We start from the raw sequence: 15,870 nt of genomic DNA, 5'->3' as shown, positions 1-15,870 counted from the left end.
ATGACGGAGGACCGATGGAAATCGCGGCGGCCAAGCGTTTGTTTCGATCGGTGCCCCGAGGGCGAAGGGAAGAGCCGAGAAAAACGCAACATTGGCTTACCCGAGGAAGTTCGGAGATGCGATTGACATCTAACAGCAGTTCTCGCAGAGAGGCGGATTGGCGCAGGACGTGGTCGGGGACAGACGACAGGCTGCCGTGGCGCCCGTCCACGCTCTCCACCCGACGACGGCCTCCGCCTAGCAGAGGGATGCAGTGAAACATCCGCACCTTTCCGCCCTCGGCGGTCCCCTATTCCAATGGCGGTCGATCGCGCGTACACGAATTAACTGGCGCCACCGAGCGGTCGAGAAGATAAAAAAATTATAATAAAATAATTAAAAAAAAGGTCGCGGATAAAGTGTTGCCAACTCGTCGCATAGAGATGATTTTATTTTTCAAAATTGTTATCGATAAAAACGGTGGTGAATTTGAGTATATTTTAATTTCGAATGATTAAAGTTTAACGATTCAAATATTTTTATTCGTTTAAATTATATAGGAACGGCCGCCCCTTTCGTAAGAGATACAACTCTCGGGAAGGATTCCGGTCCGAATCCGCCATTTTTAATGATGAAATTCGGATTTTTACACACTTCATCCGTACCCGGAGACATCGCAATCGATTACGTCGGCAAAGAACAAAAAATTGAAAACGTTAAAAATGAATTGGCCGAAGGTTAAAGGTTGCTCTGATTCTTACACGATGGTTCCCGATTATCGCAATCGTACATTTTATACGAATATTTTTTGTTATAAACTAAAAAGCGGCGCGGCAAAGTCGAAAATATAATTTAATAAAATGAAAACCATAAGAAAGTAAATGACATTATATTTAATAAGTGTTACTGGTACAAGGTAAAAAAAAAGGTTTTTCTTTTTTTTTTTATGTCGACACAAATACGAAGGTGTGACCTCGCGAAATTACAAAACTAATTCGAAATTTTGGATTAGAGGACAAAATGAAAACAAGTCGGTTTTTATACAGAAATGTCGGTTTTTCTCTTTGAAGTATAAATTTTTTACAGATTAAACTGATTGATTGATTAACGTGAGATACGAGCGAATCAAGGATATAGGTTATATACTGTACTTTACATTTAATTATTTTCTCCAAGTTGGGGACTTTGAAAACAAAGTCCCAAGCTCGGTTTACTATTTTGGGAGACCCGAAATCGAATCCAGGCAGACGAAAAATTCCAGGAATTTTTCATGGGCGGTCCACCCATCAGTGACCGAGTGGATAAAACCTAGTAGTTTACCCTAGTACGGCTGTCAGCTGGTGTTTTCCGAGTTTTATTTACGTTTCTAACACCTATATAAGAGCCAATTTTCCTTAGAAAGTCCTCTTGGGAGTCATTCCCTTGGCAGATCACCAGCGTGTTGCTTTATCGTATACTCACTGCCATTGTGATCTTACCAACCCAAAATGAGTATGATTTAAAAAGGATCTCTTAGTGTCCACAAAGTAGAATCAGTAAAAACTGAAAAAGTTGAAATATTTGTGCCACAGGTTGGAGAGAGTTCCTCATCATCTTACGCCAGACTGTGAAAAAGCAATCGTGGTTTCCTAGATATTTTCTTCTGACATAACAATCTCGGTTTATAACATTTCTTTTTCTCTGTCTTCATACATCTGATATTACGTAAATTTATTTTATAGACTTAATTAAAATTAATTTTACGGATTATATCTTGAGCTCTTTACAAAGGTCTAAGACCCCAGGACTTTCTTCTCTTGTCGGACTTCTCGTATGCTCACAATAAAAAGCCGGGTGGCGGCGGATGATAGTCGACATATCTAAATCAACCCAACCTAGCTATGGAAGGTATACAGTATCTAAGAGAAGTGCCGCCTTGCTGGTAACTTGCATCTGAGCAAAATCTATTTTTGCAGCCCCTGCTGCCAGAATGGTTGCCAACAGAGAGCACTTTCAGCACTGGCACTCTTGTATCAACCATTTATAAATAACTTGAAAGTACATTTATGGGACTTCACTGTATTCGGTTTATTATTATTGTTTTCTATTTATTTTTCGTTTTGAACATTCTTAAGTGATCATTTTGTCGCTCCTTTCAGTTTTCCACTTGGGGCAGTCGCATCGTTATCTCGCTCATCGGGCCGAGTCTCCAGAGCTTACAGCTCTGGGGGACCCGGGATCGAAAAATCTTCAGGAATTTTTCGGGGGGTAGTCCGTCCGGAAATGTCGGGCCCCGTCCCTCATCAGCCGGCCGCCCATTTGGGCCTGGCCGAATCTATAATGGGCATGCTAAAAAGGCCCTCTTAGTGCCCACAGGAAGGAGAGTTTGTAAAAAGCATTATTTGTCGTTACAATTTTTGCGAGATAGAGCTCCACATTCTTAAATATTTTTTGAAATTTCATAAGTTGTTAACGATAATTTCCTTTGAATCAATCAAGTAAGATTACTTTTATGTAAAAGCGCCATTTCACGCCTTACGGCGAGTTTTTCAACTAATACTTTTTCGCATAAATTATTTCCCGAAAGTCGTCAATATATTATAAAGTAATAAATTTCAAGATTGGTAAGAGGCAGTAGCGGAACTTTAATTATGATCGATTTTCTTGTGTATTTTTATAATTACGAAATGATGTAAAATATTTTATCACTTTTTGTCATTTTGAATTATTATTTTCCTTATTTGAGTACATATTTCATCTTGTAATTACCTGTTGTATAGTTAATTACTTTTACCTATCAATTATGCTTAATTATTACCAAAAATTAAGTACTTGAATAATAATAAATCCCATAAAAGTCCTCCCGGATATTTAGGGGAAACACTTTTATTATTATTATTCAAGTATAATTTAGGTGTTACAAACATGAAGAAAACCCGAAAATTTCCACATGGTCAGCCCGTTGGCGAGGCGCGAACCCACCAGTGTTCAGTGGTTTTATCCAATGGAACACTAGGATGATCCTTCGCAGAGCTGTTAAGGTGGCACCCTACCGCTGTGGGGGACCCGACGGGATTTTTCGGGGAATGGTCCGTTCGGATATGTCGGGCACCTGGCGCCAAATGTGGGCCTGGCCAAACCCATAATGAGCTTGCTAAAAAGAGGCCCTTTTAGTGCCCACAGGACGGAAAAAGTTAAAAGAAAAAAACCTTCGTAAGTATAAGTCAAAGAGAAGTCTATACGTATGATTATTTATTTACATAAAACACGACAGATACAAAAAAACCGTTTGGCGTTTTATACACGGGTTTAAAATTTTTTTAAAATTTTTATACGGTGAAGGATGAGCGTCCGATGGGAGCTATGGTCTCCGGGGATTTCGTTAATCGTATAAAAAAAAAGTAAGGCACATGGTGACCAACAAATTCTCGAGAAAATGTTCTCGTACGACCAACGTCGTACGAGATCATTTTTCAGAATCTCAGTCTACGAATCTGCTGCAGGCCTTCTTCCACTTGCACTGCGTGCACCAGGCTTCCCTGTTGTCCATTCCGTACACTTTCCGACACTTCCGGCTTTCCGACCTTCCCTTCCGGTGTAGAGGCACCTTACCGGGCGAAGAGGTCGTCTTGGAAGTCAATCGTAAAAATTTCTGCGGAGAAGAGCCCTGTAATAGAAATGTTTTGTGTAAACAAGGGAAATCTGAACAAAATGTATTGAGAGATAACGAGGCGAAAACATTATAAATTGACTATTTCGAGGAGTACAAATCCTCGAAATGTAACCCCAATAACTAAGAATCTTTAGTGCCTAATTCTTAATTTCTGTGATCCTCAATCCATCTTTAGTCCATGGATTAAGAACGAAGCATCACAGGAATTATAATAAATTTATTTATAGAAAATTATATCAAAGATTTCGAGACAAATTTTGGTTCGAAAGTCACGAAACTTCAGATGCAAACGTTTACTCATTTAAACAAGAAAGCTGATCATTCACTATTTTATTTAAACTAATTAACATTAAATGATAATTTTTTACATAAAAGTATAGCATATTTTCTTCGGAAAATTTAACGAATCAATATTTATTGCGGAGATTCACCGTTAAAACCACGAAATATATCATGAATTTGATCCGCGTTGCAACGAAACCAATCAAACTACAATGAACTACGAGTCAACATATTGCAATACTTATCAAGAAGTAAATTTAAAAAACCACTGAAAATTCAAGTTTTATCTTTGACCTTCAGATACGATTTTAAAAATTTGAATTGGTCGTAACAATGCCGCAAACTAAATACATTGCATTTACATTCGGTTGATTATTTACTCCAAATGAATTTGGACTTGACAAGAAGCAAAGTTGATATATATAGCCTTAGCCGTGTCAAATTCAATTTTATTTTCTGCTTACACTTGAAAAGATAATGCTAAAAATATATGAAAACAAAGAAAATAAAAAATTCAAAGGAGCCAAAATTAGATATTTTTCATCGACAAATGATCCCGCAGCAGCAGTGGTTTTCAACATTGCTTCACGGCAACCTTAGAATATTCTCCGATAAAATTGGGCGTATCACACACCAAACGCCAACTACCAGGCTACAAAAACGACCGAGAGCCCCATTTTTTTAGATTGGCACCTAATTGAGGTTGTCTTAGAATGGAAAAAAATGGAAGAGGTAAGATTTTGGAAAGGTTTATATCGTCTACCAATAAAATCAAAGACTTTGTTTGCGAAGAGAGCTACAAGAAGAGGTAAGAGCTAAACATATTTTTTTGATGTTCTGGTGTTTTGGATTTTGTTGGAGTCAATCCAACAAATCCTGGCCTTTTGGAGGTGGGAACCCCCTACCAGTGTTCAGTAGTTTTATCCATTCGGCCACAGGTAGGCTTGGAAGATTGTAAAAGTTATGCTTAAAGATCATCTGTAGTTTTGTTATCAAGCTTAAATTCAACGATGTACAATTATACTTCTAGTCAAATGCAGAGATTATTCTGTGCATTTGACTGGACTGTGACTAGCAGGTATCCTAAATAGCAAGATGCGGATTTACACCTATTATACACATCCATCTGGATTAATTTCAAATTCGTATCGAAAAAACTCGAAATTTTATGACAGATCCTTCTACTTTCATAATGACAAACGGCCCACCAATAGCCGAGTGGATAAAATCACTGAACACCGATTAGTTGGTCGCGAGTTCGCGCCTGGTCACCACGTTTTCCGGATTTTCTTCACGTTAATAACGCATAAATAGGGGCCAGTTTCCAGACATTCCGCCTCGGCAGATCGCCCATTTATCGCGTTACAATATATTTATAAATTCCTTACCTAAAATAACTGAGAAAGTCTGATTGTCATAAGAATTGCACGTATGATAGCCTATTCTACTGAAATCCATTTTCATATTTATTTTGAGTCATTTGGCATTACAAATATACATACTTTGATACATTTCTGTTATCGTTACTCGTGAAATCTTTCGGCTTGCTTAAGGTTAAAGGCGTGAAAATCATCGCAAAAAATTAAATTTTGCTTATTTAATAAATTATTCTTTTTATAGTCGCATTACTAAACAGAATGGTAGCAACTATCTTTATTTCTCTAGAGCAGTGGTTTTCTGAAACTACCATATTAACTAATAGTCCGCGCAGCGAAAGAATAGGTATGAGTCAGCCTGAGCTGAAAGGGTCTACATCAGATGAAAAAGATGGAAGGAGACATGTGATTAACGTGTAAAACGTGTGATTAATGGTATAAAAACTCTTTAGAAATGTAAAAAAAAAGAAAGAAACAGCTGAGAGATCGGATCCGTGTCTGAACCCCCAATGGAGTAGCCACGTGTCTCCTTCCATCTCTTTCATCCAACATAAACCCTTCCAGCTCAGACTGACTCACGTCTACTCTTTCCCTGCGAAAACTATAGTTAACTGGGCTAACTGGCCCTACTTTGGTGTACGTTTAAGACGGTCGATACCCAATAATTCATTTAAATTATTAAATACCGTTACCTTACTGCATCCTTAGAAACACTTAGATAAAAACCATTGCTCTACAGGCAATTCCAACAAAGATGTTTCGTTTTTGAAAATAAATTACATTGCTATTACTTAAAATTTTAAATTACGTTGGTAAAAGGAATTCTGAGCTGTATTAATGGTGATCTTAGCGTAAGCCAAGTGATTTTGGCGGCCATTTTTATTGTTAAAATTAAAACAACCTTAAGTTATCAACAAAGAGGTTATTATTTGAATGAATATCTCGAAAGCTTTTCAAACGTAAGCTTAACACAACTTTTCATTGTGATCCTATTACATTTGTAGTAGCAATTCATGCAAAAATATATCCAAATATTGACTAGATTGTGTCGAAAGATGGGCGATTAAAAGCCTAGCAAACGTGCTCTTTCTGCGCCACTAAAATGCATTGCATATGGCACACTTGGCGAATAAAAACAGCAACATTGACGTTAAGTAAAAGACGTTAAGATGAATACTTCCATTGAATGGTCGAGGCCATCTCAATGGAAAGAACTCGGTACTAACAAGTAAACCCAATTAAGAAGTATTCGCAAGATGGAAAACGCCGTTACTTGGTAAAAACTATGAAACTTATAGATTCTTTGCTCAAACTGCTTCGCAGATAACCGCCACGAACACTTTTTCGAACCCAAAACGTTTATTGTCAAGGCCATAGATAAGGCCAAAAATTTTAAACCACAAAGCTCTGTTTTGTACAACAAATAAATATTGCTTTCATTGCATGCTGCCTTCTGCCCATAATTTATCACGGGCAATGCGGCGCAAAAGTAATTGTAAAAGTGAAACCAAAGAATTATGACAAAAATTCGAGACTCTTACCCATGCCGATTGATCTCGTTGAGAGTCTGGCTCACTTGTAATGAGAATAATTGTAGCCTGTTAGTTAGATTATACTTAATTGTTTATGGCAGTGCCGTAACTAGGCAGGTGCGACAAGTGCGCCCGCATAGGGTCCACTTAGAAAGGGGGCCCAAAATGCACGTAATCGTTTTATTATTTTCCCAAACCTAATTAAGGGGCCTAAATGCAAATTCTCGCACAGGGCACAGGAATGGCTTGTTACGGCAAAGTGATACGCGGGCAATCTGCCGAGGGATGACTTTCTATGAAAAACTAGCCCATTTAGGTGTTACAAACACGAAGAAAATCCGGAAAACTCAACGCGAACCAGCGACCAACTTCCAGCACTCGATGGTTTTATCCACTCGGCAACTAGAGGTATGCAAATATTTAAATTCATTTTACTTCATGTTTTACACTCAAATTTTATCTTCTTTTTTACGATTAAATCATTCGAAAATATAACAACTGAATTAATCAATGAGGTGTATAATAAGATTTGCATTGCTAAGTTTTGTAAAATCGCATAAATATGTTATAAAACTAAACGAACATCATGATGTAAGAGTCAATAAAATGTAAATGTATAATGTTTTATTTTGCTTAATTCAACTTTTTTCTATCAACAGGAAGTTGTAATCCAAGTAGCTCTGCGGATCACTAACAGATTCATACAAACTCGGCAGATGTGATTACGCTCTCGCAATAATTTTCCGAAAGTTGCAACACGATGAAGGCTAACGTACTTAAACTGCAAGTTCAATGGCACGCAACACTCAATACTTTAAGCTCCTCTTCAAATCTGCTACTACGTAAACACTTCTACGGCTTCTTCATTGAAACTGTAGAAGTGTTTTTTTTTTTTTTTTTCCTTTGTTCAATTCGCGCACAAAATATAATTAGAACTACGATTCTATTTTTAAGTTATAAGAAAATATTTACCATTGTGCTTGGAGCACTGGCAGGATATCCGTGCATAGACCAGGACATCGGAAAAGATGAAGACGGTATATTTACAGGACCGGAACTGGTTTCCAACAATACGGGATGCTGTGGATTGAAAATAAAGAAAATATATATATATATATATATATATATATATATTATTTAAATGTAATCTCCGCATTCGAAAACCTTCATAATTTAATTCGTTGAATTAACATTTCCGTATGAAATCTACAGTACAGTTTAAAACTTTGTAAAAGAATGTCTTTTGCTCGTAGCAAATGGTTTCGATCCTCAATGAATCAGTGGACACGGATGAGGAAAGAGTACCCATCCGAATTATCCATGAAAAATCACGAGAATCCGGATCGAATTCGAATCCAAAAACCAGATGTCAAGGAAAATTCATATTGCAAATTGAATATTCTTTATTAATTATCCTTATAAATTTAAACTTTCCGCTCCGTGGGCATTAAAAAACCTTCATCTATTATAATTGTAGATTCAATCATACCCACAATATCAAAACTATCCATGGGCAAGCCGGTTGGCCAAACCTACCCAAAATAGCAGATCGGAGGTAACAAACAGACTGGATATATCGGGATCTGTAAAAATTTCACAGTTGTTTGTATACGGCAACTCGACACGTGGGGATGCCTCCCGGGACTTTCTATGGAAAACTAGCCATTTAGACGTAACAACCGTGAAGAAAACCCGGAAAAACTACTCGTGGCAGCCCATTGGCCAGGCGCAAACCCGCGACCAACTAGTGGTTTTATCCACGGGGCAGCTCGAGAACTTTCATTTGGTCGCTGCCTTTACCGTTACTCTCACGACATGGCCATTTCTTTAAAAATGGGCAATGAGGTTCGGGTTAGATAATATCAAACTTTACTTAAACTTTAACCAAATTTTACGCTTTAAACGTAAGCAGTTTCGCCTCGAAATTTTCACGAATCCAAAACTGAAAAGAAACGGCTTCGTGGTGCACGAACCATCGATTTACAACATAAGAGCTCTTATAAACCTGCGTAATATCCTTGATCAAACTGGATTTTATTCGCAGTGATCGTAGAGTGCCAATTACACCACCAGTTGTTTCTCTGACAATTGGATTGCTCCAACGCGACACGTTCGCGATATGAGAGAGGGATGTCTTACGGGAGAATTTTCTATGGGAAACTGGCCCCTATTTAGGTGTTACTAAAGTGAAGAAAACCCGAAAACTCCACATGGCCAGCTCGTTGACGAGCCACGACCAACCAGTGTTCAGTGGTTTTATCCACTCGGCTACTGCCGGGTCTGACAATTGGAAATATTATAAGCAGACGTTAGAGTAAGAAGATAAAAAAAATCTTACTTCGGCCGAGCGACGTCCATATTCGGGATCTTCGTGCGGGGGTCGCGCCATGTCCAGATGGCTGAGAGTGGGCACGGACGAAGAATATATACTGGGACCCCGGACGGACGGAGGTACGGACCGGCAATTTTCCACTTCGATTTCTGTGTAATAGAATTCTTCTTCGCGATCCGCTTCTCCCACTCGGTTCCTCCTGAAACGTCACAACAATCCTCGACGTTATAATTAGTAAATTACGTATCCGAATTTACAATGTTAAGAATAATAGACTCGTAAAGGGACTCGAATTAAGTCTAATTCTTGCGTCGCCGGTAGTCCTTAGTAGGAAACAACCTTGATTTTCATATACAGGCTATTTTGTACAGAAAGAGTGGATTAATTTACTTTGTTTGTTTACAGCAACGCGACACGTGGGCGATCTGCCGAGAGGGAGGACTTTCTATGGGAAACCGGCTCGTATTTAAATGCTATTAACGTCAAGAAACTCGGAACTCCACGTGGCCAGGCCGAACCAACTACCAGTCTTTGGTGGTTTTATCTACAGTACTAGGCCACTGGTAGTCACAGAAAGGGTAAATGTGCCAGCTTTCGGTTTAAGTGTACCAATTTCTCCCTCAATACATCTCATAATAATGTATATGCAAGCTTTAATTATATTTATTAAGAGCAAGAGAGAATCACAATAATTCTACCAGGATGATCAGAGTTAAAAATTTTAATTTCGAAATTTTAGCTGAAAAAAGCACCATGTGTTTTCTGCAGATTTACAATATTGAAGGAAAAAAATTCATTTATCAATTACAAAAACATTCGTCTATACATCACGAAGATGTATAGACGAATGATTTCGGTTGAAAGATGGATTATATATAAAGTAAACATACTGTACTTGTATTTTAAAAATCCTTCCGCCCTGTAAACACTTAAAACGACCTGTGTTTTAGAAAGGCCATTACGGGTAAAGGACGGGACCCAATATGTCCTCCTTCGAAAAATACCTGGGTTCTTCGACTCGTCCGGATTCGATCCCGGCTCTCCAGAATGATGAGCTGAAACCTTAGCAGCACGACCATCAGATAGATATTATGAATTATTACTTATCGGAACTATAAGAAGTTCGGTTTCCAACAAACTGGTATAATTTTTATAGAAATTATGACGACTCGACTCCGGTTTTCAGATAATATCTACATTCGGCGCCATTGCTGCTGAGAACAATTAGGTAAATACTCGAGAAAACAAAATTATTCTTCAGTAATAAGATTCGAGAGCAATCGCGCCCGCAAGCTCCCCATTCAAAGCGATAGAAATCTTTCATTGATCATCCGAACAGGGCCGTGTTCAGTAACGAAGAATTCTGTCTGACTTAGTCAGGTTGTGCCACGATACTGAACGATATTCTGACTCCGCCCAGTGTAAGAATTCTTACTCAATTACTCGGAGTATTTTTAGTAGACTTACTGCGCTTATTTGTTTTCGCTTTGGAGGATTTTACGATTACGACAGTAATGACAGCTCGTGCTGAATTAAATAGCTTCCTTTTAACTTCGTTTGCCAGTTTTGCTAGTTGTCTAGCAAAGAATAATCGTTCAAAAATGCCCGGAACATTCTTAGCTCCACCCAGTAAGCCGCTCAGAATTCTGACTTGGTGTTCTGCGTTATTGAACACGGCTCAGGATTCGAATCCAGATCCCCATTCGTCTGCAGAAAGGGTCTAGAGATTCCTAGGAATCCCATTCCTCAGATTTTAAGCGTTTAAAATGGCGATTTTTAACTTTTATAAGAAAAAGACAATGGTAAAGATTTATAATGCTTCTTGGGGGAGCTGAGTTGTCGAGGATTTAGGTTGGTTTATTCGTTTATGGCCACGATACACGATTTGCCGAAGGGGTATGCCTTCCGGGAGAACTTTCTATGAGAAATTAGCCCGTATTTAGGTGTTGCAGACGTGAAGTAAACCCGAAAAACTCCACTTGACCAGCTCGTGGGTCAGTGTTCAATGGTTTTATCCACTCGTCCACTGGTGGACTCCCTAGGAATTAGGGTACTCGAGTACAAATAAGGAAAGCACCAAGAATAGAAAGTTTGAACCATTCAATAATTAAATTATTATTTTAACTTTAAAATTTTGTTTATTAATAGTTAAATATGCCTCACTACTAATCTTTACGGAATACAGTACCTTACTTGTATACGAATCAAAAAAAGAAAGGGAGACTAGAAAGGCGCGAGCTTCGCGATCCACTTTCTCGTGCTTACAAAATGACGGAAGGAAAAATAACAGAAATGCATGTTAGTTTATTTATCGAAGAGGATCGACACCCATACTCACCCCAAATGAGTGACGCAGACGTGTCTCTCCACGTCTTCGCAGACGGCGTACCGCTTGGCGCATCCGGGCCAAGTGCATTGGAAGACGATCTTGGTCATCACCTTAAAACAAAACAAAAAGAAAAAAAAAGTTTCTCGTTAACACTAGGAAACGCCACTTCCGTCGAAGGCCAGAATTTCCGGCATATATCAGTTTTTAAGATATAGAGTTAGAATCGGTTTTCGTCGTCTCGCGGACGAAGCGACGCGCTACGCGACGGTCAGTGATTTTAATAGACCATAAAAACTGGTCTTCCGCGTGCGAGCGCTCACCTGCGAGTCGGCGGTGGAGGAATCCCTGCGAAAGCCTCCGACGTCATCCACGTCGATGCCCTCGTCCCTGGAGGGCGAGAGTCGATCATCGGGCGAAGGAGGGCTGCGGGTGGGAGACCGATCGCCCGACCAACTGGACTCGCTAGCCCACGAACTGCCGCTGGGACCTACGGAAACAAAACAAGAAAAAAAAATCAGCGGGGCGAGAGTAGAGGCGGAGACGCGTCCGACTCCTCCTCTTCGCGTGTCAATCATCGATAAGCGATGGCGGCGGCGACGACGACGAAACCGGGCGTCGCACACCCTCGGGCCGCTCTCCGATCTCCGCCCGGCGGGCCTACTCTAGCACCGCGGAGCGCCTCGTTTCTTAAAAACGACCGAAACGACATCATCTCCGTTGTTCCCCCCTCCGCCATTCTATTCATCCGTGCTTATTTTATTAGGTTTCTCCTTCGAAGCGAGGTCGCTCCTCTAAAACTTGACACGAAGGGCAAACCCGCTCACAAGTTACGGTACCTTCTCAGTTTAAGATACTCTAGGGCAGGATAAAGTCCTAGATTTCTATTACTTTATGGCCCGAAGGCAACATTTATATTTCCTTCGGGAGACGTTTCCCGATTGGTCGATTTTGAAAACGAACTGTCAAACCGCAAGTTGACGCAACCTTTCGATCTCTATTCGTAATTTGAATTAAACCGCGTGTGATTAAAGATGGCGGATAAATGACAATAAGGACTAAATACGTTAAAAGTTCGCGAATTAAAAAAAATTAATTTAATTTAAAGTCATTTAAATTAAAAATATATAAATAAATTTTCCTGACATTTATAGCTCATAGATTTAAATCAATGAGAACTTTTTATAAATAGTAGACATCGACAATACGGTGAGCTCATTAAACAATGCTCAATAATTAAATCCGATTGACGTTCGTATTAATTTTAAATGTGCCAAAAGCATAAATTATGAATTTTTTTTAATATAAAAATGTCTCCTTTAACGCTTTTTCACTTCCATTAATCTTACACAGCAGTTCTATACACACCTAAACTGTACTACCGGCGTAACTAGGCAATTAATAATGGTGCTAGAACCTCTAAAAAGAAGAATTTTAATTTTAAAAAAGTTTAAATTCGAATTTTTGTAAGATCAATTTTACTTTAACATAATACCAATACAAATTTTCCGTTGCTTTGACACTTGTGTTAATACAATACAAGCACTGTATTGTGCTGTATTGTACAGTACAAGTTATTGGCTAGCCCCTAACAAACTTAACACCCGTCATAATAGCGAATTTAGTTCGGTAGGGGGTTAACTAATAAATTACACTAGACCTGTATTTTACCAGGGTTTAATACGAGGAATTAAGTTTGATAGCGGGTAAGCTGGTTACTACGGTGCGTACCGAATTAAACACATCGTTCTAACTCCCCCAAGCTTAAATTTTAAAAGTATTTTAACTAATAATTGCCTTTTCGATTTAAATAAATTAAAATTTAAGTTTTAAACGAAATTTCTTTACAAAACAGTCCGTGTTCGAGCGGCATTTCAAGTGTTTTATAATAGACGGAAGCTCTCGTTCTTAGTCCCGCACCCGTTACTAATACGAGACTAATCATAGATGGTTTCCGATGGAGGGGTGGAAATCTTTTATTTTCGGGTATCATCCTACTTAATTTCCGTGCATTTTGGCTGCTTTTTTTGTAAGGAAGATAAACTTTCCGAAACCGAAGATAAGCAATCCGAAGCGAATAAACATTTGAGTCGGGAAGCGGCACATCCGTTCTCGGGTTTTACTAGTGTTGGGTCAGTGTTGCCAGCTGGTAGTCGGCGTAGCGTCTGCCGTCGCTATGCGTTTACCGAACGAGAATAAAGGTCGTAGAAAAGTTTTCTCGTTCGTGTCCTAGAAATGCCGCCGTTTGGAGGTCGGCACGTCGCGAATTCGCCCGCGGATTAAGACGGGCGGTCGGCGAACCGCTATTTTTATTTTATTTTTTTTTAAATCTTCTTTCCTGATAAGGAGCGTATCCGAGAGCGGAGTGGCGAATTCGATCCGAAGCGAGAGAAAACGGAAGCGGAAAGCGGCGCCGTTTCCGCGTTGGCTCCGCTTGTCGTCCGCCATCTTCGATCCGTGCCGACCGGCGAGCGTTCCGGCGTCGTCCCGGGCGGATTCGACGGCCGCCAACTCGGAGCGGAACGGGAATCCCGAAAAGGACGGAGGTCGAAGTCTCGCCTCGGACTCCGGCGCCACCCGGAAGCGCCGGATCGTCCTTCGGGAGGACGCCGACCGGTCCGGATAAGGACGCGAGAGAGCGCGCGTGCGGCGCCGGCTCCGTTTTAAGGAAAGCGACGCGGGCCGGACTCTCGTCGCTTCTCGAACTTAACGGGATCGGTAGTCCGCGGATTGGCCGAGACCACCGCCGACCGACTTCCGGTTACGTCGACCCGAACCGGCGGCGGGTCGGAGCCGGGAAACCGCCGATTGCGCATGCGCCTGCTTCGCCGGCCGGTTGTTTACTTCCCGGTGGCGCGCGCGTGCCGGTGACGCCCGTACCCGGCGGAGGACGGCCGACGGCCCGATCCGTCGGGCGACCTCCCGCACCCGGGAAGATAGAAGAAGAAGGAGAAAAAAAGAAAAAAAAATGGCGCACCGACCTGGCTCCGAAGGACGACTCGACTTGGGGCTGCACGAAAGACTCATCAGCACCATGGCGGCCGTGCAGTCGTCCATCACGTTATCCTCCGCGCTGGAACGTCGCTTTCTTCCCCTGAAAACAAGATCCGTTACGTCACCGCTTCCGGTGGCCGTCTCGGGACGTCCGGTGTCCGAGCCGACTTCCGGTCACTTACCCCGTTCCCGAAGGCACGTCGATGCCCAGGGAAGAGGCCCTGCGCCTGGGTTCGCTCTGTCCGTCGGCCAGTCGCGAGTAGTCCGTGTCCTGATCCTGCAGCCGGGCCGACTTCCGGCTCTCCAGCAGCCGCACCTCGTCGGATTTCATGGTCAGTCTGACGCAGGGACGCCCGTTCAGGCTGACCAGGACGTCGTCGCCTTCCGGTTTGCGCCCGATAACGGTGGCCGAAACTTCCCTGGCGTTGTAGGTGACGTATACTTTCTGTCCCGTCTTCAGAACCGCTTTAGAAACGCTCTGGAACCCCGGTCCGATCAGCTGGTGTCCCTTGTACTCGCGCCTTCTGTCGTCTTCCAGTAGAACGCAGTAGACGTCGTCGTGATCGTCGGCGTCCGTCTTGCATGCCTGTATGACGCCCGGCACGTAGGTCCCGTCCTCGACGGGGGCGCACACCCTGGTCCCGGGGATCGACCTCTTGGCCAGGCGCTTGCCTGTCGACATCTGGCGCGCGCGCGTCCGCTCTTCCGTCGACGTAAACTACGCGGAGTGGCGTCGCCTACCCTCCGCTGCGGCTCTTCGACTCTCGTTGACGGATCCGAGCCGGCTCGACCGTCAACAAAACCATGTGACGGACGCGTCGCGCCATTGGCCCGGCCGCCGGTGACCCACTTTGCCATTGGTCGGTCGACGCGTCAGCTGGTCCGGTTGCTACGGGCCCGGCCGGACGAAAAACGCACCGTCGGGCCCTTCCCGGGTTCCCTAGCGCCGGGGGACGACCAAGCCCGCCCCCACCCTCCCTCTCCAGTTCCCTTTCTTCTCCGCGGCCGCTCCCGGCCCTACCCGACCGCGGTGTTTACGTCGATTACTTCTCCGTGCTCACCCCCTCCGTCGCGGGCCGCGCGTCCGTTTGCTCCGCCGCGCGCCCAGACTACGCACCGCGGGGGGCCCTCCGGGGTCGTCGCCGGCCGGCAGAACACCCCGCTCCTTCTTTCGCCCCCTCTGCGGGCGCCGGAGGACGGAGGGGAGGACGCGCACAAGACGGAACGGCGCCGGAATGCGACCCGCCGAGTCGACTCGTCTCGACGAGGCCGCCGGGTGTCGGAATCTCGCCGCGTCGGCGCGGCATCCCATTCAAGATGGCGACGGACACTGCTTCGGCTCGCTTCCTCCTTTCCGAGGAGGCCTCTTCTGGGTGAAGCGGAGGAGTGGAAACGTC

General features: G+C 42.6%; 2 protein-coding genes across 3 annotated transcripts in view; both read right to left on the bottom strand.

The window, feature by feature from the left end:
- Positions 1 to 351, bottom strand: part of LOC136971285 (protein lap4-like) — an 82,314-nt gene extending 81,963 nt beyond the window's left edge. The window contains exon 1 of one of the 2 annotated variants that reach the window (XM_067265746.1): positions 101 to 351. In XM_067265746.1, the coding sequence (XP_067121847.1) occupies positions 101 to 262 (162 nt within the window). In that variant the 5' untranslated portion in view covers positions 263 to 351. The remainder of the gene's footprint in view (positions 1 to 100) is intronic. The other variant, XM_067265747.1, reaches the window with a different exon arrangement.
- Positions 352 to 3,197: 2,846 nt separating this feature from the next.
- On the bottom strand, positions 3,198 to 15,435 carry Glut4EF (Glucose transporter 4 enhancer factor). Its single transcript, XM_067265754.1, has 7 exons — positions 14,656 to 15,435; positions 14,461 to 14,573; positions 11,803 to 11,969; positions 11,492 to 11,592; positions 9,160 to 9,352; positions 7,794 to 7,901; positions 3,198 to 3,625 (listed from the first exon to the last, which is right to left on the bottom strand). The coding sequence occupies exons 1-7, from the start codon at positions 15,153 to 15,155 to the stop codon at positions 3,440 to 3,442; spliced, it is 1,368 nt and encodes a 455-aa protein (XP_067121855.1). The 5' UTR covers positions 15,156 to 15,435; the 3' UTR covers positions 3,198 to 3,439.
- Positions 15,436 to 15,870: the final 435 nt, after the last annotated feature.

This window comes from Centruroides vittatus, unplaced genomic scaffold, assembly GCF_030686945.1.
Source record: "Centruroides vittatus isolate TY-2023 unplaced genomic scaffold, ASM3068694v2 contig_2433, whole genome shotgun sequence".
NCBI classification, from domain to species: Eukaryota; Metazoa; Arthropoda; class Arachnida; order Scorpiones; family Buthidae; genus Centruroides; species Centruroides vittatus.
Note: the sequence above shows the minus strand (reverse complement) of the source record. Positions and strands in the feature narration are given on the sequence as shown.